The 24504-nt window shown below is 34.0% G+C and overlaps 2 protein-coding genes across 2 annotated transcripts; both read left to right on the forward strand.

Moving 5' to 3' along the window:
* Positions 1 to 700: 700 nt before the first annotated feature.
* LOC145620316 (aromatic aminotransferase ISS1-like) lies at positions 701 to 8140 on the forward strand. The gene is made up of 9 exons (XM_081674960.1): positions 701 to 1009; positions 1226 to 1273; positions 2891 to 3019; positions 3830 to 3889; positions 4743 to 4899; positions 5952 to 6055; positions 6215 to 6273; positions 7167 to 7275; positions 7439 to 8140. The coding sequence occupies exons 1-9, from the start codon at positions 947 to 949 to the stop codon at positions 7892 to 7894; spliced, it is 1185 nt and encodes a 394-aa protein (XP_081531086.1). The 5' UTR covers positions 701 to 946; the 3' UTR covers positions 7895 to 8140.
* Positions 8141 to 10776: 2636 nt separating this feature from the next.
* Positions 10777 to 17902, forward strand: LOC145620324 (katanin p60 ATPase-containing subunit A1-like). The gene is made up of 7 exons (XM_081674970.1): positions 10777 to 10994; positions 13034 to 13505; positions 15299 to 15496; positions 15713 to 15957; positions 16420 to 16572; positions 16673 to 16760; positions 17274 to 17902. The coding sequence occupies exons 1-7, from the start codon at positions 10873 to 10875 to the stop codon at positions 17553 to 17555; spliced, it is 1560 nt and encodes a 519-aa protein (XP_081531096.1). The 5' UTR covers positions 10777 to 10872; the 3' UTR covers positions 17556 to 17902.
* The last annotated feature ends 6602 nt before the right edge of the window (positions 17903 to 24504 follow it).

Here is a 24504-nt window from a genome sequence, read left to right on the forward strand (position 1 = left end):
TTAAAGATAAGTTACATCATTCATTAAAAAAGTTCTTAGAATACATTTCTAAACAGATACGTAGTATAATTAATACGAAGTACTACGTACAAATTAAATGTATTCTAAAATTGATTAAAAGTTGTCTAAAATTATTATACACTCAATGCACATAATTTGTGCAATTGGGCAAAAGGGTACTACAGTAATCTTCATTTTCACTAGACAAAATGCCTTGTTTTTCTCAAGGCTCTGAGCTAATTGTAAGATCAAGGATTCAAGGATATGATTAAATCTTAATTGTCTTTCTCTGCTCACACTTTCCCCTATAAACACGAATCTAAGCCCTTCATTTGGATTTCCACTTTTTTCCAATTTCCCTTTTTATAATAATCCAAATTGATAAGTATTCTGTAATTAATTAATTTGTTGTATTACAGTATTACAAGTATTTAATTGTTTTTTTTCAGATTATTTTATTTTATGAAAGGTGTCATTTTATTTTTTTTCTAAAAAAGCTGATTTAGAGATTTCTGACTTGTATCTTGTTCGAAAAAAAAAGAACTAATCTTTTTCTAGAAAAAGTGAATAAGCTTTTTGTATTTATCTTAAAATACTAGGATTATTCAGTAATTTACTTAAAAATTACGATAAAATGAGTTGTTGATGACTCTGTACCTTACTCACATTCCTTTTGTTAGCAGAAAAATACAAAAAGCAAAAAAGTAAAATAAAAATATAAATATATATAGAATTGAGGTAAGAAGACAGATTGGTTTACTGGATATTTGGCATTATTGGTCTAAATTGGCTGTTTGATTCATTGAAAAATGGAAACTTTTTTGTGGGTTTGGTAAGTTTTTCCAAAGTTCAGGGATTTATAGAAAACTTGATATTGGGGAGACTCGTTGACATATAGTTTTACAATTTTAGAGAGAGAAAGATAAAGTTTTTAGTGAGAGAAAAAATGGGTTCTTATGGAAAACTGGCAAGAAGGGCTTTGGAGACTGAATCACCAGTTATGGTTCAGGTAACAGTTATAAATTTTCGATTTTCTTTATAAATTTTGATTTTTTTTATTTGATTTTATTGTTTCTAATTTTGTTTTTAGCATTCCAAGTAAATGCGAAATTCGAAATGGGGTTGTCTTGTTAATCTCAAAAAGTATAAATTTTGATTTTTCTGTAATTTGAGGTTTTTTCTTTTTAAATTATTTAGTTTTTTCTGGGTCTGAATGTTTGTGCAGATACAAGAATTATACAGGAGTACCAAAGATGCAGTGTCCTTGGCTCAGGTTTGTGAAATTTTCTTTCATTGCCTGAAATTTTGGGTTGGGAATGTCATTGATTCAAACTGATTAACTTTTTACAGTATGATCATTCATGTTAATTGCTAATTTTTCAATGATTTTGGGTGTCCCGGCTATAGAACTATAGAAGTAGAGCGAATTCTTGTATTAGACGGTCTGATGGCTGATTAGGCCAAGGTTGTTGTCATGGGGATTGAAAACTTCTCAGTTTTCCACATTTAATTTTATAGAATTAGCTATTTCTTATGTGAATTTTGCCCAAATGTTTACGTTGACTTTGACTTGGACTTGGTGATGCTTGCTTCAAGTCTTTAGGAATTGTATTGTGTAAGGTTGTGGACTATCTTTTAGTTTTTGAATAGCTATGATGGTGATGTGTTTTTTCGCCACTAAGTGAAGTAAATGGCTGATTTTGATGGATGGTAGCTGGTATAAAACTTGGAAGGACTTTTCTGTTTTCCAGGATTTTTCGCGGAAAATTTTATTTAGGCATGTTGCTGGCCGTCTGTCCCCTTTAAGGCTTTACATAGCTTAATTGGCCCTTAATAGAACTTATTATTTTACGTTGTTTTATAGGTTCGTATATGGGAACTTTGTTTCCTAATCTAGAAGACTTGAACTTATGTGAACTTGTAATCTATAAAAAATGTTTTTGCAAGGTGAAAACAATGCCTGTGTGGTTTAGAATTCGTTAATTTATTTTGTTTTGGGAATATGGATTAGTCATGGTATGTCCTTGTATTTGATAGAGTATCCATAGAAAGTTTGCAAGCTGCTATTCCAAATAAATAAGCAGCTCCATATTTAGTATGTTGGAAATTAAGCATTGTGTGGAATAGCTGTTAAATAAAGGTCCAAACTAGTGGATGCTTTTAGGTCTCTGAGTAAGAGGACGGATCTTTTATTAAGGTTAAACAACTCCAATAGTTGGAACCAAGCAAAGTTGAAAGGGCATTCTGTCAAAATTATTAAGCTGACTAAAAGAATGTGGATGGGAAAGATAACTAGTAAAAGAAAAATCCTCCAATAGCCCTTTAGTAGTGTATGTTCATCTAAAAATCAACTAGAGTTTGAAAAATAGTATTGAGCATCTAGTCGACTTTCTGGTATCAAGAAATTGCTGCTGAATGAGCTTAGTTTATATGCTCTTGAATCATGTACTTCGTACATTATGTGTCATACAAAAAAAAAAAAAAAAAAAAAAAAAATCTAAATTTAAGTGCTCGACATTTTTATATATTGTATGAGTATGATTTCTGATCTTTGTCAGCTGCAAATAAAGGTTTGGACTCTTGAATATGAATTTAAGTTTGCGTGTCTGTTTTGCCCAACAAGTATGCAGTCAGCTATGAAGTATTTGGAAGAATCAGTTTGTCAAGATCTCTTTTTCTTCCCTCTTGATTTGGTGGGAGTGGGTAGTGGTCTAGTAGAGTGAGACTCCATATCTATCAGACTACCGGCCACCTTTCTGGATTAAGTTCACTGTTGCTTGTTTGTTTAAAGTTGATATTTTGTTTAGCAGATAGGAATCCCTTATGTATCTTTTGAGAGTTACAATTGGTCCTTTGTTGACAGCCCTCACTTTCTAAATTTTTTGTGTAGGGCGTTGTATATTGGCAGCCACCGAAACAAGCATTGAACAAGGTAAAGGAGCTTGTATGTGAGCCTAGCATTAGTCGGTATGGTGCTGATGAAGGCATCCCTGAGCTTAGAGACGCCCTGATGAAAAAGGTGAAAATTTAAAATCTTAAGATCAAGATTAATTTGAACCCCTGCATTAATGCACAGGTGTTTGAATTGTAGGGTGCTTGCCTTAGTGTTTGCTGATTTATTCATCTTACATGATGCTTGCTGACTAATTTTCCTCTACACTCTACTTAACTGCTTGTGTTGTTTCACTGTTCTCATGCTTTGTGATATAAAATTCGCTTTAGTCGATGAAGATTTTGAGTAAGTGTTTCGTTGCTGAAATGTATGAATTTAGAATTTTGATTGTTAAATGATACTAGCCAACTTGGTTACGTTGCTGATATGTATGCTTTCAACCATCACAACCTTAAACTTGAATGGCAATATGCATGATATCTCTCAGTTGTTGAGGGGGTTTGGGAATGCTGGTCTTTGTCTCCCTCTCCCTTGGCTTTTCTCGTCTATTTTTGTCTACATATGCACTTCTTACCCCCAAAGGATAAAAAAGAAATAGGTAGGCTAGAATAAAAAATGTAAGGCCTACGGTGCTAGTAGTTGTTCTATCTTCAACTCGTCATGCTTCAATATCTAAACATGTTGGCTGTAGCTCAGTATCATTGTATTTGATTAAATGTGATCTAGTTGTGGACAGAAGTTTCTTGCATCTCCTTTTCTGGGGCTCATCCTGTATGGAGATCATCATAGAGTTATCTAAATTAAAACCCTCCAGCTCCAGTACATGCTGTTATTTAGAAGGTGCTTAGATGATTTAGATCTTGACCTAGGAGCACCTGTTAAATGCACATTTCTTCCTTAGAATTTAACATTGTTCTGGGGTCCTCACTTTTGCAGTTGCAGACAGAGAATCAGCTGAACAAATCAAAGATTATGGTTACAGCTGGTGCGAACCAGGTTAGTAGAACTGGTTTTTTTTCTCTTGTGGTGACATCGTGATTTATAAAGCACGCTGATGTTTCGAAATTTTATGAGTGTCATGTGCCACCTGGTTATCATCTACTATCTTCAATTCCCCATATTCACATTAAGGCAATCTCTTGGAATTTTTTGCAGATTTTATGTTATGTTCTATTTTCTTTGGGTTATGATAGTTTAATTTGACTTTTGAGCTCTGCTTGGCCCGAAGTTTATTTGAGATGCTAATGAGTCAATTTGAGCTCTTCTAAGCAATTCCAAAAAGTACAATTTTTGCACAAATGCCAGGAAGTAGAGCTATCTACAAAATATTTAGCTCTTCAAGTATAATAATGCCCCAATAGTATGTTAATAATCACTGCAATAATGTTCAAGAACACTTTGTTAATTCAATCAACAAATTATTTTGATTGATTCTGAAGCTTATTGTCTTTTTGATATTTGGTCACAAATACAAGACGAATTAAGTTATAAATACTGGGATCTACTTGAGAGCAACTTAATTGAAAATCAACCAGAGCTCAACTTGATCTATCTTGGTAACTATCTGAGTTGAGCAGGTGTAGTTTATAGCTCAATCAGCTAGATATCATCTGCAAATTTAAGTATGGTATAGTATTGGTTTCAGCTTCACTTCCAGCTTTCAAGTGTATAAGTAGCTAAGTACTATTATTGATTGGTTTCAGCTTCACTTCCAGGTTTTATATGTATAAGTACTTAAGTACTGTCGTTGATATTTTTTCATTGAGAAATTGTGGAAGTTAGGAAAGTAAGTGAAAGGTCTAAACATAAGTTGCACCGTGATAAATTCCTTCAATCCCTTTTATTTCAGGCATTCGTGAATCTTGTCCTTGCACTATGTGATGCTGGGGATTCTGTGGTCATGTTTGCACCATATTACTTCAATGCATACATGTCCTTTCAAATGACTGGTGTTAGCAACATACTAGTTGGTCCTGGTGATCCAAAAACTCTATATCCAGATGCAGGTGAGAAGCTTTATTTTGTCAACCTTATCTTATATCGTTGGTACATGCAATATTCTTTTTTTGTAAAATGAGCTTTTTGAAGTTGCACTGATCTGCAAAGCTCTGTTGATGAAAAGTGGAGTTATTCTGGTCTGGTGTCATCATAACATGTCAATTTTCTGGTTATCAGTTTGCAAGTTAAAGATCATATCATGTAATTTCTAGTAGATTTTCTACCTAAGTTGTTAAATTAGACGCAGGGGTCTTTCTTTTTGGTATTGTTAAAGATTTTGACAATATGTCAATATACATGTACAATTTACAATATTTTCCTGGAAATCCTTGTTTCAATGCTATGTATATATAAAGCAATTTCTTGGATAGCTCCTTCAAATGAGGATGTCAGGGAGGATTGAAAGTGAAAGAATTTACTTTTTAGGCCGTTATAACAACGATGAGAATAAATTGGTACTTTTATAGTAGATACTTGGTATTTTTTTAAACTTGGGGAGGTGGGGGTAATTGATCGGATCCCATATAGGGGATAAGAGGTCCTCAGTTCTTGTATCTTTCCTTCTTCCCTCTCCTCGGTCTTTTTCAATCCAAGCCCTAACAATCACCTTCATCACCACCTACCCACCACTCCCTTTTTTTAGCCCATAAACAATTCCACACTTACCCCCGTAATAGTACTACCCTTTGATTCATTGATTTCATTCCCTTCATTCCAAGTATGACATTAGTAATAACCTGTCTCTTTGTGTAGACAACTGATCGAAAGCAGGAAGATGTTTTGTTTAGGGTCAAGGAGCTAAATGGTCATTTTTAGTTTGAAATTCTCACCGATAGCACTATCTTTATTGTTTATTGATTGGCCAGCCACCTGTTGAAGTCTGTTTCGTTCACATTTATTGTCATCTTTCATTTTAAGATGATTGGTTCACATGATAATAACAATGTCATAACTGAAGCAAATTAAAATCCTATAATAACCTGTTTTTGTCCTTGACAGTTGCATTATTTCTACAATGTTTTGTTGGAGACCCTTTACGAATGTATATGTTTCTTGTCAGACTGGTTAGAGCAGACTCTCAAGACAAACCCTCCACCAAAGGTGGTCACAGTTGTGAATCCAGGAAACCCATCAGGGACCTATGTACCGGAACCTCTCCTCAAGGTCCTCTTCTCTTTCTCTATATCCCTCAAATCCTCTTTCATTTTATCTCCTTTCCCTTCAGCAATGCTATACTTTATAGATTCAAGCAGAATATTTTGATTTGTTTGTGCAATTATTTGAAATCTTCTTATTGTTTCCACTCCTTTTTTCCTTGAGTAGAGAATTTCCGATCTTTGTAAAGAAGCTGGTTCTTGGCTCATTGTAGATAATACCTACGAGTAAGTTGTCTCTGATTTCATTTTTAATAATCATAGTTAATATACTACTTTCTTTGTGCTAAACAATTGTGTAAATGTTCAATGGTTGATTAATTGTGCCATCATAACAAAGCATCTACCTGTCTTATTAATCTATTTGCTTATTTCTTATTTATTCATGTTCGAGATTCACTATGATTAGTTCTTTCTATTTCCATATCTTAAAAAATTTACATGAGAGATATGAGGCAAGTCCGTCCTTGCGTAATACAATGCCGAATCCCCTTGTGTGCTCATTGAAATATTGAATAGGATCTTTGACATGATAAGTGTGAGTATGTCAGCATATTTGTGTGATCAAAACTAGCATTACTTTTTTATTAGGGGATTCTCACCATAATTTCATATCCGAGTATTAAGTTGATGGAATTAACAAGTCGGGGTTCTCTGACTAAAAAAATGAAAATTTACTCTAACTATCAACAGAAAAACAGAAAGCAGATGGGTATAGATTTATGTTTCTTTCTTTTACACTTTGTTCGGTGGGGGTGAGAGAACAGATTCTTTTACGTTACTTTTGTTTTTTCAATTTAGACTGCTATCCGAGATTTAAAGTGGGAGACCGTTAGCTTCTCCCCTTCACTTATTCCACTCCCTCTCAATCTCTCCTCACCTGCCAGTTCTAAATTCCTAACTTGATTTTGTTCTTGAACTTGTTCATATACTTGTATTGTACTCCGTAGTTGTTTTTGGAGAATGCTACTTCTGACTTCTATATACTGGGATGACGTAATACAAGTTGCCTCCAATGTCCAATTAGTACCTTTTTTGATATCTGTAATTTTTTGCAAAATACATGTTTCAGCTTCCACATCCATACAGTTTATTAATCTTAGAATGAACTCTACTTGCAGGTATTTTATGTATGATGGTCGAAAGCACTCATGTGTAGAAGGAGATCATATAGTCAACCTTTTTTCGTTCTCAAAAGCCTTTGGAATGATGGGATGGCGTGTTGGATATGTAAGCAATTTGCCTTTTGAAGTTTGTGATATTGTCAAATTTCTGTGAATTTACATCTGGATGTTCATATTTATTACTATGTTTTAAGTTAAAAGAAGATTTTTTATCTGTTTAATTCTCGAACAAACAAACAATAGATGAAAGAAGATATCTTTTCATGCAGATAGCATACCCGGCTGGAGTAGACGGGTTCCTAGATCAGTTGCTGAAGGTGCAAGATAACATCCCAATCTGTGCATCCATAATTTCTCAACACCTGGCACTTTACTCGATGGAGGTAGGAACAGATTGGGTAAAGGACCAAGTCAAGGACCTAGTCAAGAATAGAGACCTTATAAAGGAGGCACTTTCTCTCTTGGATGAGGGCGCTGTTAAAGGTGGAGAAGGCGCTATCTATCTATGGGTGAAGCTTCCTGACCAGTTCAAAGATGACTTTGCAATTGTTCGTTGGCTTGCTCGCAGGCATAAGGTGGTGTTGATCCCAGGAAGTGCTTGTGGATGTCCCGGACACTTTAGGATATCCTTTGGTGGTATGCCTGAGGCGGAAACTGCTGTTGCTGCAGAGAGGCTCAGAAAAGGCTTGGAGGAGCTGTTGAAAGATGGAATGGTGGAGGAATGATTGAAACTTCTTTTTATTTGTCATTTAAAACATTGATTGAAAAAAAAAGCAAGTTGTTGCTATAGATGTAATAACTTGTATAGGATGACCAAAAGTTCCCTCCAAAGAGAACAAAGAAATTGGGAAAATTATTTGCGAACTACCATAAGGATAGAAAACTTGAAAAATATTACGATATAAGGTGATCTACCATTTTCTCACAACAATATATTTAATGACAAATGAGTAAAAGAATCTTAGTTGGGAGTTGTACATGATTCCTTAGATTGAATTTCTTGCATGTCTTATGTTTCACCAGAAAATTATATAAAGTATACGTAAATTCGAATATTTCAGAAGATTTTTCTCATATTAATTACGACCAAATGTGCTTATGCAAGCTTTTATGATTAAGGGCCTGTCTACATTTACTTAATTTCAGTCCAGTTCAATTCAGTTCAACTCCAATCAGTTTAGTTTAGTTTAATTTAGTTCAGTTCAGCTCCTAATTTCCTTCTCTCATAAAATATTCATTTCAGTTTAGTTCACTTCAGTTCAGCTCCAATCAGTTCAGTTCAATTCAGTAAATGTGAACAAGTCCTAAATATTTTTAGATGAAAAAAAGTTACCAATATGAGAACATTGTGTATGTACATGCTCTCTTATTAAATTGAATATATTTTAAGTCTACCATAAAATAATATATGTTGTCAAAAAAATATTTTATACGAAGTATGAAAATAGCAAAAGAAATTCTTTTAAGCCTTTGAATTTAATAAGATAAGTGCATTAGTACATTGCTATACTAGCTAACATATTCTCAATGTATTAAAAGTAAACAGTACTCCAAAAGAAGCAAGCACTAGGTATCATTTAACACTACAAACGATCTTTCTATAGTGATCAAGTAAAAAATGATCACCATAACAAGTTTGTGGGCTCGATGAGGTGACACTCGCATGGGCACAATAAACTATAGGGTCTGCTTTATTTTTGTTTGTTTACCAAAAATCAATGAAATAATTTTTAAAGTAGTTTAAAATGTTTTAATTGGAATATATATCTATGATCGCAAATTTTAAGATGCACCACGTCTATACTTTTGAACATTTAATAAAAAAATCTGAACAATTGCAAAATTTGAACATCTAGTACAACATCTGAACATTGCAAATTTTGAACATTTAGTAAAAATATTTGAACAATCGCAATGTATCACGCCTATACTTTTGAACATTTAGTAAAAAAATCTGAACAATCGCGCATTTTGAACATTTAGCAAAATAATCTGAACATCGCAAATTTTGAACATTAAGTAAAAAAATCTGAACAATCGCAATGCACCACGCCTATACTTTTGAACACATTTAATAAAAAATAAAATATGAACAGTAACAAATTTTGAACATTTAGTAAAAAAATCTGAACAATCGCAAATTTCAAATTATTACGTGTCAGACAAATTTTGAAAGAAGTTTGTTTGACTCATAATAATTCAATAGTTTTGTAAAATAAATTGAACATTTAACGTATACAAAATGAACATTTCTTTATAAAATATGAACATAAAAATTGCATGTTTATGTTTAGTTTTTGTGACGTGTTCATATTTTTTTTACTAAATGTTCGTTTTTTTGTAAAATGTTCAATTTTTTTTTACTAAATGTTCAAAAGTATAGACGTAGTGCACCTAATTCTAGATGCACCATGGTGCAGATAATACTAATTGATCTATGATAATCAGAAATAATAACAAAATAAAGATAGTTACCCATTAGCAACCCCAACGACGCCGGCGAATAGCGACCCACCCCTACCCCCGCCGATAACCCAACCCTCGATCCACCCCTTCCCCGTACCACCGGTGACCTACCTTCTTCCTCGCACCGTCGACAAGCCCACCCCCTTTCCCTTTACCCCGATTCCCTCCTACTCCCTTTATGTATACCCCGATTTCCCTCCTACCCCTTTCCCTGATTGTTTCCACCCCTAGCCCTCCCTTAAACCTAACCTCTCCCTTTTTCACCTCAAAACAACCCCCCTCCTTTCCCCCATCCAAAACGACAGAGGAAGGTGGGGAAAGGAGGGGCCGAGGGGGGCTGTTTTGAAAATCATTTTAAAAACATTTTTAACAATTAATCATTTAAATGATTTTTGAAAAATAAAATATAGAATGACCACCTTTTTTTTTTTTTTTTTTTTTTTTTGGGGGGGGGGGGGGTGCATGAGCTTGCCAAATTGCCATATAAGATAGCTTATGATGATCTTTTTTTTTTTTTTTTGAATAGTGGTGATCATTTTTTACTTGCACCTTAGAATTTTCATACTAGAAATTGGCAAACAACCAAATCAATATATACATAAAGATAATTGGAATCACTAGCTCCATCAAAGTTGACCCCAACTTAGAAAGAGATCCACTTGTTAAGTGGAACAAGCACAAGCCTCTCCAACTTCGTCTCCAAATTCTTGAACTGCTTCCGTAGCACTATCATTTCAACTTTTTAAACTCGAGAGCTTGATACTTCATTCTTCATCATATCTTGACTATTTGGTGCCAACGAAACCTGCTTCGAGACCAATCTTTCAGAATATCCTTCCAATATCGTGTGTAAAATACATCAGATATGCATAGATTATAAATTTAACCGCGCTTCCTAATTTCGAAAGAATCTACTTTTCCACCCAAAAAAGTCAAAAACACACTAGTAGAAAATTTGAAACATTGCTTGCACAAATTCACTATATCCCATCAGTTACAAACCGTTTGATATCCACTCACAAAAGTCACAAAAGGTCAAACCACACTCAAAGGGCATTCTAGTAATTTCATACCCCTCCGATTGCCGTTGCTAAACCGTTTAAACGTCGCCGTCGTTTCTCTCTCTTCCCCCATTATTTTACCCCTAATTTTTTTCAAATCGAAACCCTAATTCTTCGGCAAATCGAAGTTTCAGACATCCAAAAATTCAATCAAATTTCTTCAGAGGAGAGAGAAAATGGTGGAAACTACGTTGTCGGGATTACAAGATCATCTGAAATTGGCTAGAGAATATGCAGTTGAAGGTCTTTATGATACTGCTGTTATCTTCTTCGATGGCGCCATTGCTCAAATCAACAAGTAATTTCCCCTTTTCTGTGCCCTAATTTTTGTTGGATTTTAACTTGAGCTTCAATTCTTTATTTTTTGTATCGTTTTGATTTTACAATTTGATGGTTGGTGAAGATAATGTTGATACTAGATAGATAATTTTAGCTACATTTTATTATAAATTAGAATTAGAATTAGAATTGCATTGTTTTTGTTCATTTTATTTATATTTACTATTTTTAGCTATTTTCTATTTTTTGGAACTATTTTTTAGGGAAATGACGAAATGAAGATGTGTAATTATATATGTTTAAGTGTTAGAAATGTGCAATTTGAGTTAGGTAAGTTTCCGCAGCTGAGTTTGGAGATCAAGTGACCATTTTTTCTGGGTTTTGAGGATCTTTTGAGGAATTTGTTTCGGCGAAAAGCTGTTCAGTCATTATATGCTGGAAAAAAAATGGGTTTTCTTTATGTGATGAGTGAAATGTGGGTCTTGATTTTTGGACTGAAGCATTGAGTGTAGGATTTATCTGGGGATCGGGGGCCAATGGGGTGTTGGGGGGGGGGGGGGGAGGTGTTTCGATGTGCTTTTTGGCGGACTTCACAGCTCGAGTTTGTTGACAGTAGCTTGCTTCTTGTATTGGGAGATTTTGGAGCTGAGAGATATTGGGAATTGTAGATATAGGTTTCTACTGTTAGCAATGGGTTTTATGGTTGATCTCTTTGTTGGGTATTCTTTTTCCTAAAGAGTGTATGGCATTCCTTTTGTTTCAAGTGAAAGTGTTATAGAATATGATAAGATCATAGTTCATAGAAACAGTTGTTAAGTATCGTGAAATGAGAGAAGTATATTTTCTAGGCCTTACTATGAGAAGAGATTTATCACGTGGATGATTAAATTTAATGTGACAGATTGACAGGACCCTTTGTGATTTTTCTAAAACTAGTTGATGATGATTCGATGCCAACTTTACTTTTAGGAGAGTTTCATTGTGCACAAAGTTAATCTTGCATGATGTTTTCATTAAAATATTAATCATCATGAATCTTTGGAAGAGTGGAAGGCAAGGCATCATCAAGGAGTCTTTTGTGAGGCACCTAGTAGTGGTGTAATATATTATGTATGTTTAGTGACATAGGTTTAAAATATCAGGGGCACTTGTGTCAAATGAAGAGGGATCTGTTCAAGTATCTTGGGTTTAATCATCCAATGTAAGGGTGATTTGATGAAATGTTGATTATTCTATGATGCTAGTACTTTTGTTGACACAAGTCGCACAACGCTGACTTGGATGTGAATTGAAAAAAAGCGATAAGGTTTGGAGGTTGAAACAAATACAAGTATGTTTTTTGCTTTATACACAAGTGTACAACCTACAATCAAGATTTGTGAGGCAAATCTAAGATGCTTTGATCATATCAAAGGAGGCAACTAGCCAACTAGATACACCAATCAGGAGATTTGAGGTCAAGTATGCTGTATGAGAAAGAGAGATAGTCCTAAAAATAACTAGATCGTGGTCATCATATAGTGTTTTGGTCATGAGAGTTTACATGGTTCATATAGATCTTATAGGGATCTTGATAGGATGTTAAGATGTCGGTGTTGCTGCTATTAGTGTTGATAATTATTTCCTAAAAGTCTAAAACCACCTTATCTAAAACAAAATATGGATTCTTTTTGAGAAGTGTAGTACCTGGTATCATGTTAAAAGGATGTGTGAAGACTTTATCTTGCTGCAACTCAAAAGACTTCTTGTAAAGATGTGAGGAGATTAAAGTGAACTTTGTGCGTGTGTGTGTGTGTGTGGGATTGTTATCATCAGTGGTACCTATGCACACATTCTAACAATGAGACCGCCATAAGTAATTATTGTGTCTATAAATGCTGACCTTTGAATAGAACTTATGAATCTTATGTATACTTATGAATCTTATATATAAGTTTAGACCGGCATTTGATCCAAGGTTTATACCATTAATCTGTATTATAATGGATTTTCCTCTGGAGTCTGGACCATTTTTTTCAATGAAAATTCATAATTTTGACAATTCTTAAATGGCTATAGGCACTTAAACACTCTTGACGATCCTATGACTCGTTCTAAGTGGATGAATGTAAAGAAAGCTGTCATGGAGGAAACTGAAGTTGTAAAACAGTTGGATGCTGAGAGAAGGTCTTTCAAGGATACTCCTGTGGGTCGACGACCTCCTTCACCACCAATTTCTACCAAGTCATCTTTTGTCTTTCAACCATTGGATGAGTACCCTACTTCTTCTTCTGGTCCAATGGATGATCCTGATGTTTGGAGGCCACCAAGTCGTGATACAAATCGAAGGCCTACAAGGTCAGGTCCAGCAGGCACGAGAAAGTCGGCTCAAGATGGGGCTTGGGCTCGTGGTCCAACAAAACCTGGTACAACTGGCCGGGGAGCAAAAGCAACTGGTTCTGCAAAGTCTGGGGCCTCTGGTCCTGGAGCTCGTTCATCTGCTAATGGAAAAAAAGCTGGATCTGGGAAATCCAGCAAGGGGGATGCAGCAGTAAGTTTTGTTCATATCATTCAATATCAATTTTTTTTATTAATGTGTAGCTTTTAGAGTTTTTTCGTCTTGGTTAAATTTGAGAATCTGTGATTATCAATGAATTGCTTGACCTTGGGCCTTGGCATGCTCATTTTAGTAACAGTTCCAGCTTTTAATTGATATGTGAGAAGGTAAGTTTTTTTTTTTTTTTTTTTTTTTTTTTTTTTTTTTTTTTTTTTTTTTTTTTTTTTTTTAAATTTTAGTCTTCAATACTTTTTTCGATTACATCACATTCGAACCATGCTGTAGCTGGTTTGTTCTCTGATCTTTTTGGAACATACTGTGTGGATTGGTTTCTTGGCTTTTATCTTCATTTCATTTGTATTGTTAACCCTTTGATTTTTGTGATCATCAATTATACATTTTCCAAAGCCATGTCTTAATCGCTTCTACTTCCCTCATTTTAGAGATTCAAGTGATCTGCAAGAGCTACTACTATGCCTGCAAATCAAGTTGATATCTTGGCCTTCTGTTTTAAAATTATCTCAATGTCCAAAGGGAGGGGTTGGATGCATTAGATGAACTTTTAATATATCTTTTTCCTGGAAGCACATGCTTAAAACAGGCAGTTAAAATTTCTTCTTTCTGATTGATGAGGTGATTTGCAAGTCTTGCTTGGAGGGGTGGTCTGATGTTGCCATTTTGCTTTCAATGGCCCATATTGGTGTTTGTGTTGCTCAAGTGAGATCAAACAAGAGAGGGAGAGGGATAAAGGAGGAATGATTTATATCATTATATGTTTGATAGCCAAGAGACTGCCCCCTAGCTTTTATGCCACCTGCACTTCATCTGACCCAACATACTAATGATTTCCCTTGAATCCCCAATCGCTATTCTGCTTTCAATGCCATTTCTCACTGACCACCACCTTTCCACGATCACCTTAGCCCACAATTATGTTCAAATCTTTTCTATTATCACTCTTATCTTGATCCCCATCCAATGTTTCTAATTGACCCATGATCCGGTATGGATTATGCAATGCTTGTTGCACCCACCAATCTCTTCTTTTCCCCTGCCCCTTGACTCTTCTTGGTGGGAGTAGTCTGAGGGCCTTTGCTCGAAGCAATGGTGAAGAATATTGTGATGGACAAATGATAGAAAAAAGTGGCAATGGGTAGCTAATAGAAGGGTGGTCGTCATTGAATGTAGTGCTTGTTTGGTTTAACAAGAAAAGTAGTATTATGAAGGAAGATGTCCTGCAATGTTTCATTTCCTAGGTATTTTCATTTCCTGAGTGATAGAAAATTTTCTGATTAGCCACAAAGGGAGTTCCTATCTCTCTGGTGGGGGGAAGACATACAACAACCATGGAATCATGGACCCAGAATAATCTGATAGTACTGGACTGCTGATAGAGTTTTACTGGTGAAAGAAATTGAGAGTTCTTTGAAACAAACCTCAACAAAGGAATTTTATTTCCCATGAGTGGCTTAGAAGCCCCTAAACTAAAGGCACAGAAGGCCACAGGGCTCCTTTGTCCTGAAAGATGGAAGCCAATTTATCGTTGTGTTTGCTTAATTATGGTAGTTGGAGTTGGACTACATCGTCCATCTTGGTTAAGCAGCTTTTACTGCATATATTTCTCAATAGACCAAATTTCAAATATATTCATGCATGAAGTCATTTTCTATTTGTAGATTTCGACAGTTTTGGCTGCCCTTTTGATTTAACCTAAACTTGTGTAGTTGTGTTTATTGGATTTAGGTTTTGTTTTACCTTTTATTCCTTACTGATTTGAAGAACTGCAGGGTGCTGATTCTGAAGACGGAAAATCAAAAAGGGGGCTATACGAGGGCCCTGATGAAGATTTGGCTGCTATGCTTGAAAGAGATGTTTTGGACTCTACCCCTGGTGTAAGATGGGAAGATGTAGCAGGATTGACTGAGGCAAAGAGACTACTCGAGGAAGCTGTTGTTCTTCCTCTATGGATGCCCGAGTATTTCCAGGTATATTATCTTATTTTTCACTTTATCTATCACTTGAGAAGCTGAGAGTGTCTCAAGTACATTTGCTTGTAGCCCTATTGAGTAACTTTAACAAATATCACCCCACCTAATTTCTTAGTACATAAACTAAGGCTAATGTTTACATAGAATAGTACAATTTGTGAACTCTATAAGAAAAATCTTTGCTGAAACGCAAACTTCTCTTTTATTCTACAGGGAATCAGAAGACCCTGGAAAGGGGTACTGATGTTTGGACCTCCTGGTACGGGAAAGACACTTTTGGCAAAAGCTGTTGCCACTGAATGTGGGACAACATTTTTCAATGTCTCGTCTGCAACCTTGGCTTCAAAATGGCGTGGAGAAAGTGAGCGTATGGTTCGCTGCTTGTTTGATCTTGCTAGAGCTTATGCTCCAAGCACAATCTTTATTGACGAGATTGATTCCCTCTGCAATGCTCGAGGGTTAGTTAATGTCTTCTTGTATATGCTCTACGTGTATGCTGAACTGTCTGTGAGGTTTCTCAAATAAAAAAATAAAGAGCAGAAAATGGAAGAAGCTTTATTAAGTTAACATTTTAAAGCATCATGCTAATTTAATATTCTTCAATTTATCTCTATATAAATGTTGGGCTCCACAGGAATGTACACATACTCTAGAACCTCTGCTGACCTGCTTCTCTCCCACATCCCTCAGGTCCTCTGTACTCGTGCTCTGTATATGTGCAGTTTTAAAATTGTTTTCTTCTCATCCCCTTGATGTTTTATTTGTGCTTGAGTATGCAATTCACCCATCTTTATATTTTAAATTCTTAATTCTTAGTTCGTAAAGTTTCGTTGTGGTACATGATGTATAAAAAAAGGTTTACGTCTAGTTGTCTACACTGATATGGCTATGTATCTTAATGTTTTTACTTCCTTTGTCAGGGCTTCAGGAGAGCATGAATCATCTAGAAGAGTGAAGTCTGAGTTGCTTGTTCAAGTTGATGGTGTAAATGTTAGCTCTTCTGGTGAAGACCGAAAGATAGTCATGGTTCTGGCTGCCACAAATTTTCCATGGGATATTGATGAGGCACTAAGGTCTTACTAAACTTCATCCCTTGTATATTGCTTGAGTCCAGGTTTGTAAACTTTCAGTTTTACAACTTTTACCTGACTATTGGTGGTTGTTGCAATACAGGAGGAGATTGGAAAAGCGTATATACATTCCTCTTCCAAATTTTGAAAGCCGAAAAGAGCTTATAAAGATTAATTTGAGAACTGTTGAGGTAAGAAGCAGGTCCTTTCTCAAATGATTGCTTTCTTTCTCTTAAGCTCCAATACTCTGGGCCTCTGGTGTACACCCTAAATCGCTTAGTTGTCTTAAATTTTAACATGGCTCATGCACAACAGGAGTTGATTTCTTGCTTTCATGTTGAGTAGTATTAGTAATATGGAAAATTATAATATGGCACCTGTAATCATGGAAACTGTAAGATACGGAATATAATGCAGTTTCAATTTGTTATGTGAAATTTCGGAACTATCTAGCTATAAATATTATGGGGTATGCAAAGTAAAAGTTTAAATTAGTTACTGGTTATTAATCTAGTCTAAGACTAATTGCCAAAGAAGGAAGGGAGATTGCACGACAAGTGAAACCATCTGATCATGGAATAAATTTGTTTGTCACTTTGTTTTCAACATGGAGCCATGGAGGTGCTTAGTGATTTTACTCTGGAAAATACGTCTTTCTATGTGCTGGTTAACTTTACTGACAAGGCTTGGCGATGTTTTTATAGATGGCTGCTGATGTGGATGTTGATGAAGTTGCTCGGCGAACAGAGGGATACAGTGGAGACGATCTGACAAATGTTTGTAGGGATGCATCCTTGAATGGCATGAGGCGTAAAATAGCAGGCAAGACTAGAGATGAGATAAAAAGTATGGCTAAAGATGACATCTCGAATGACCCTGTTGCTATGTGTGATTTTGAAGAAGCATTGAGGAAAGTTCAACCTAGTGTCTCTGCTACTGATATTGAGCGCCATGAAAAATGGTTACATGAATTTGGATCAGCTTAGAAGAATTGCTCGCAAAGTTGAGCAATTACAGGTCTTTTATTCACAATTCTTTCCTCCATCTGTTGTGTGGGTTCATCGTTGCACTCCTCTGCTGCTAGTGTGAAAAGTGGTCTGTTCCTTGTATCTGTATCTTATGTTCCATATGTCGTGTATTTTCTGCTGACCAAAATGTCTGTAAATCCAAAAATGTGATTAGTTGTTGATGAGGGGATGCCAGCCATTGTGTTACCAGAACTGCAAGCAATTTTGCCTGCTTGCTTCTTCTGTTGTTAATCTATTGTTGATTTGTTTCCTTGACCCGTTGTGGGTGACAAAAATTAGTAAGAGTTCAAATTTTATCAATTAAATTAACCCTTTGTGGGTATTTTGTGCCCTGTAAATATTCCTGCTGCTGGGGTGATCTTGGATCCCGGTATATCTGTCTAATCCTACCTTTTGATTATTCATGAATAATTTTAACGCAATAGGGATATTTTTTCTTTTTCAATAATCTGAAATGTATCATTACTTAAAGTACTACAAAAATTTGAGATGAAGTTGATTTACTGGTGACTGGTGTACTAATAAAAAATCTTATCTTTTTCATACTGTCATTACTAATGTTAATCTGAAATTTCCAAGGATAATTAAAGATAGTTAAGGTATACGCCGAAAACGACCAGAATAGTTGTTAGGTCTCCATTTCTAACTAGTGTTTTGACCTGATCAAAATGTTACTCGCTAGTCACGACTTCAAAACCGAACATGAAACTTCATAGTTAGCACTTGTGTTTATGCTATAACTATGTCATCCAAGAAACTAAACACGTCAATTGTTGTATCTTTTCATTCATACAAGTACAAATGTGTAAATCTACCAAAATTAGTCTGGTGTCATTCATGCAATAAGCGAGGTGGCTTATAAATACGAGAAGGCGATGAAATCGCAGGAATGCAGGATACTTGCGAGTATTTGTGTTGAATTTTATCTTCAAGTACTCTTGGTTGGTGTTTTTGTAGTAAAACATTTGTCATTGAATAGGCTCCTTGATCGAGCTGCTTAATACATACGATATTGCCAACTCTCCTAGCAATGTTTTCATAACATCCGTGGCTTGCACTAGCTGGATCGGGTTAATTTACTTGTTCGGGTATCAAACTTTTAGTTCAATATAGTCTCTCTCCTTCAAAAAATCGCCTTAGCTATGCTATATCAACGGTGTTAGCCATTAAGAGTTTTCATTTTTACAATTCAAGAAAAAAAAAAATGGAAATACAAGAAAATTCCACCACTAATTTCATATGTTAGTTTCAAACTTTCAACTAGCTGGTACTCTCTTCGTTCCTTAATATTTGTCATATTTATCTTTTTTTATAGTTTTAAATGTAAATCTGTGCGTAACGATATGATAATGTAACCTATCTTGAAAACCATAACCATAAATTGAGACGTATCTAACAATGTTTTTTTCCTCTACATATGGACAAATAATCATTGGCATATAGGAACATAGGGAGTATAATCCAAGCAAAACCCACCTATCTATGTCCATTTTCTAGAACTTGAAAAATGAAGGAATCCAATCTAAAAAGGAAAATTTTTATTTTATTTTATTTATTTATTTATTTTTTTGACAAAAGGAAAAGTTTTATTTATATTTGTCTGCCTGATTTCTGTATTCTTAGTGGTGCTTACATTTCCCATAAAAAAATGTTGTCATGCTATTTTACATAGAAACAAAAATGATAAGTCGTCCCATATTAATTTTGTCTTGATGTTTGTCGACTAATGTAATGAATCTGATCTAAGAATGTATTTGTTTGTTCTCATCATGTGATTGCGCAAAATAAATTATTTGGAGTTGTTTTTCAATAGTAGCAAATGATCATCTTGTTGTATATATGTTTCTTCAACAAATAGGAAATACGGAGTATATACTACTAACTTTTTAGATTATACGTATTATAAGAGGGATAGAAAATTATACAGTATTTTTTATTTTGAAAATTATATTTCATACAAGCACACTACAAGTTAAACTTTATTATTTTTTAAAAAAATCTTATCAATAAATATATGTAGAGTATTTTTTTTATACTCCGTAATCTCTTACGAAGTTTATACTCTAATCTATCTTCTTTTTTCTTCTCATTTTTTAACCTCATCTTGGACTATATGTGTTTTTACTTCTTGATTGATAATAATACTAATCATCGTCGTCATCATCATCATTATTATTATTAGAAAGTTGATTTTTTAAAAGTAATTGAGATGAATTAAATTAAATATCAGATTAAATTTATTTTCATCTACAAATAAATATCAAAAGAAGATCAAAGAGAAGTGTACATCTTGATAGCAATAATAGCATAAAAGCTCAAATAATGCAATTAAAAAGAATGGAGGAAATGTATTTTAACTAAAGTAAGTAAAACTAAGTCATGCAAGAAAACAAAATAGTTCCATTGATTAATAATTTTGTTGCTTTTAATAAGATAAAGTTAAGGACCCACGAGGTTTCTTAAGTCAAAATTACAACAACTAAATACTTTTAGTTGTTCAATGTATAAACATAGATGAAATGAATTTTCTTTTTCAAGAGTAATATATACATAATTGAACCCGGTGAGATCTTGATACTCAAAAGTTGATCATAGTAAGAACACTTTGAAAACTTTTCAAGGCATGTATAGACAATATGATACATTTTTGTGATAATTTTGTAAAAGTTGGAACACGCAAATAGCTCCATATACATTTAAAATAGTTAAGAGAACGATCTAAATAAATTTAGAAATGAATTGAGTGGAGATTGTATGTAGCTTATCAACATAATTTACCCTGCATCTTCCTCCACACATGAAAAAGGACTAATAATCGGTCAACCTCTGATAAAGCTGTTAAACATAGTTCGTTTTATGTTTATCACCTTTTTAATTGTTAGATGTTAAATTCATTATCAATATCACTGTGATAATATTTTAACTACGAGCTGATCTTTTTAATGGCAATTCTTAACCTTTTTCCTTTTTCCTTTTTCTTCTAATGAAACACTTCAATAAATAACTTTATTCACATTTAGAAGTAAACCATAACCCTTCATGAAATAAAAATAAAAAAGTTTTAAAAAATGAAAGGATGAGAGGGATAAAGTAATCTTGATGTTCCCCAAAAATAAACATTGATCTTGATGTTGTCTTATTGAGAGGACATATATGAAAGCATCTTCTAGGGTTAGGTTATATTTTTTTGTAGAGTATGATTGGCATTTAGTGCCTAAGTGGAAAGTAATATCGAAAAGGATACCATCCAAATATGGCTAAGCTGCCTATATACTAGTACATTTATACTCTCTTTAGACTATAGACCCTAAAATTCCAAAATTCTTTTTGCAAGTTTATAAAAGTACCATCTAAATTGCTGTCGTTTTGACATTCACATATATTCTTCATTTTTTTATTTGTTGATTTATTGTTATAGGTAGACTTATAGCTAGGTTTACGTCTTCATGAATCATATGATATGATATAGAAAGTGGTGTTCTAGCTTGGATTCAACTTCCATAGTCGTGTGCATGTGAAACATTACGGATCGTTTGTGCAAAGTTTGCGGTAATGAAAATGATTTATTTTCGAGTCGAATTGGGATAAAAGGGATCATATTTCAAAAAACTTGTATGTAACGAGTATTTTTTATATGAGGCTGTTATCAACCTTTTTAAAAAGGTATTTGTTAAATATGGGTCTGGGTCTGGGCCTCACGGCCCTCACCCGTCACGGGAGAGTGCAAGTCCACTACTTTACTGGACCAAGGAGGTTCCACCTCAAATTCATATGGTAATGAGGGGAGTAGCCCCTTAACCTTATATAGTGGTGATAACTCTTGAATTCTTTCAATGTGGGATTCTATTACCACTACACTCCCCCTTTAGTATTTTTAGTGTGGGATAAGAGAATGCTCACATGTGAGTTGTTCATGGATTCAACAGTATTAACGTTTATATTTTTTATGATAATATCTATTGGGACATGAGTGTATGTTTACAAGGACTGCATATAGAAATAGCTTGAAAATAAAACATGTCATTTAGGTTAAGTGTGGGGTCAACTTGTAACCCAAATTAAATTAAAGTTAATAGGGCTTGGCTCAGAAGCATGCAATTATAACTCAATAAACTTGGTCTATGTTTGACAATAATACTTGAAAAAGAGCTCAAAGTAATAATTTAACATGAATTGATAAAGTGGCAGCTAAAACAGATAGGATATTGAAATTAAAAAGGTAATTGATTAAATCATATGTTTGGTAGAATTAATTTATTTAAATAACTTTAATTAAGTTCTATGCATTAATTGCTTTGAATCTAATATATACTCCATATGTAATTTTATTTAAGGTGTTTGCCAAAAGTTCCATCACAGTCATCCATCTACGAAATTTATGTTTTCTACTGATCCTACTTATATCTATATTTTTATTCGTTATTACTTTTTGTACTCGTTATAATTAATTCCCGCTTATCAAAACAAGACAATATTAACATATAGCATGGTAGCACAAATCCTGAATTCATGATTTATGATATCAAAAATGTACTGTGATGATAATCATGTCAATATGTTGTTATTTATGCATGCTTTTCTTCACACAATCACACGCAAACGTTTGTGATTTATTTCATGCAATATATGTAACCTAAGATAATCAATCTTCAAATCTTGTCTAGCTAGTTGATTTGTTATTTGCATTGTTAGTGTTAGTGGACTAACTCAACCAAAAGCTTAAGCTAATGGTTGAGGTTCAGGAATATGTTTTATACTCTATCACGCCCCCTCATACGAGAGCCCGTTTGGGCTAGAAGTGTGGATGCAGCATGGGCCCTCCTCATACCCAGTGCTTAATATTCCACTTGAAAGTGGGGGTAGATGAGATTCAAACCCGTGATCTTTGTGTCACGCTGGCTCTTGATACCATGTTAGTGGACCAACTCAACTAAAAGCTTAAGCCGATGGTTGAAACCCAGAAATATGTTTTATACTCTATCAAGTAGGGATTGGTACTTTAATTTGGTGCCTTTGTCCTTCATTTTTCTTATGGATAGATAAGACGAATTGCTTAGCTACGTACAACATTGAAAATAAAGAAAGAGTAATAAGATTGTCACGTTTCAAGTGCTTCTTGAGAGATTTGATCCACAAATTTAAAATTGTGAGGACAAGGGTTAGCACTAGAGCAAGTGCTACATAATGCCATATGTCGTTCATAAAATTTTTTAGTGGATATTTATATAAAGTCTATTAACATTTTGGTTTGCCATTAATTTTGGATTTTATGCCATTCAATCCAAGTAAATATATAGAATTACATGATTTTTAGGCTGCTTCCTCGCTCTACATTTCAAGCAATATATATGATTGTTATTATTAGAAGTATGAATTGAAAGAATACCATAAAAAAAAAAGACAAAAATGGTCAGACTTATGCATCAATTCTTGAAGTGTATCTGACCGTATAATTTAAAAAATTGAAACAAAGAGGGTAGTATACTTAAATTTTAGTAGGCCTTAGAAATGGTCTCTTCGATTTTAGTTTTAACTCTTTGTCTAGGGAAATTTCTTTGCAATTCAATTCGAAGTATAAATAAGTTAATTATATATCTTTGTGAGCATTATACGTAAATTAAACTTACTACTCCGCAAATTTTAAAACCGCTTTTTGTAAAACAACGTGTTCAATTGTCTATACATATTTAGTAAATGGAAGATGATGAAAACCATTCCTTAATCCTTGTCTAAATCTCAATCAATGACATCAAAACCTCCTTTTCATTCTACTCTATTAAGTTTTAAGCCTACTCTATGAAATACACTAAATATAGGATTACATAATCTTGTCGAAATGATACAAAACATTGTTTTCATATTGTAAAGTATGATTGACAACATGCTACAAGTGGGCAAACTGATGTAGCTCTCAAATATAAGTTGTCTATTTTTGAAGAGAAAGAATAATACAAGACCACTACAATATGTTCTCAGTTTATAATAGTATAAACCAAATGAAGATTAAAAGGTGCATTATCATTATCGTCAATGTGGGTATGAAAATAGTTACATTAATTGGTCGTCTACAATAAGACAAATTAGTAAGGGACCCAAATGTAAGCAAACCTAGCCTTCAATTGCAAAATCCATGCAACTAGTTTAACCATGGAAATCAATGAGGGGCCCAAATTTAAGCATAACCAGCATTAAATTGCAAAATTCATACATACTTGTATAATACAACTAGCTTAGGTTAACCATAGGATTGCCTTAAATTTTGATACAGGCGTGTTTTAAATTTCAAAATATTTAAGGTAGACATCTAAATCTTCATAAATTGGCTTAATAGAATATGAGTAGTCTTTAAATTTTAACATGTATGCTAAGAGACAATGCGACAAAAAATGCAACATTTAATTTTAACATGAATTAATTTGTGAGCTGGAGTCAAAGTGGATGTCAACTAGTTTAACTATACAATTATTGCATTTTCATTCCTATAAACTAATTGCATTTTCTTAAAAGGTGGCATACAATTATACAAGTTACAACTTACAAGTGTATATTATTTATGCTATTAGAAGTTTAGAACCTTCTAAGGCCCTGTTCTTTTGAGCTTATGGGTAGAGCAGAGCAGGGATCAGCAGAGCTAAGTAGATTTCAGGATAGTAGAGCCGAGCAGAGCAGATTTCAACATTATTATTAATACTATTATTAATGTTGTTGTTGTTGTTGTTGTTGTTGTTGTTGTTGTTGTTGTTGTTGTTGTTGTTGTTGTTGTTGTTATTATTACTATTACTATTACTATTACTATTACTATTGTTGTTGTTGTTGTTGTTGTTGTTGTTGTTGTTGTTGTTGTTGTTGTTGTTGTTGTTGTTGTTGTTATTGTTATTGTTATTGTTATTATTATTATTATTATTAT

Source organism: Chenopodium album, chromosome 27, assembly GCF_948465745.1.
Source record: "Chenopodium album chromosome 27, dcCheAlbu1.1, whole genome shotgun sequence".
Classification (NCBI taxonomy): Eukaryota; Viridiplantae; Streptophyta; class Magnoliopsida; order Caryophyllales; family Amaranthaceae; genus Chenopodium; species Chenopodium album.

Bases quoted from the DNA above. Each gene is read 5' to 3' on its own strand.
- LOC145620324 (XM_081674970.1), top strand. From the start codon at position 10,873: ATGGTGGAAACTACGTTGTCGGGATTACAAGATCATCTGAAATTGGCT. The intron at 16,573-16,672 runs GTCTTACTAAAC...GTTGCAATACAG, and splicing joins GATATTGATGAGGCACTAAG to GAGGAGATTGGAAAAGCGTA. The intron at 16,761-17,273 runs GTAAGAAGCAGG...ATGTTTTTATAG, and splicing joins TTAATTTGAGAACTGTTGAG to ATGGCTGCTGATGTGGATGT.
- LOC145620316 (XM_081674960.1), top strand. From the start codon at position 947: ATGGGTTCTTATGGAAAACTGGCAAGAAGGGCTTTGGAGACTGAATCA. The intron at 3,890-4,742 runs GTTAGTAGAACT...CTTTTATTTCAG, and splicing joins TTACAGCTGGTGCGAACCAG to GCATTCGTGAATCTTGTCCT. The intron at 4,900-5,951 runs GTGAGAAGCTTT...GTTTCTTGTCAG, and splicing joins AACTCTATATCCAGATGCAG to ACTGGTTAGAGCAGACTCTC.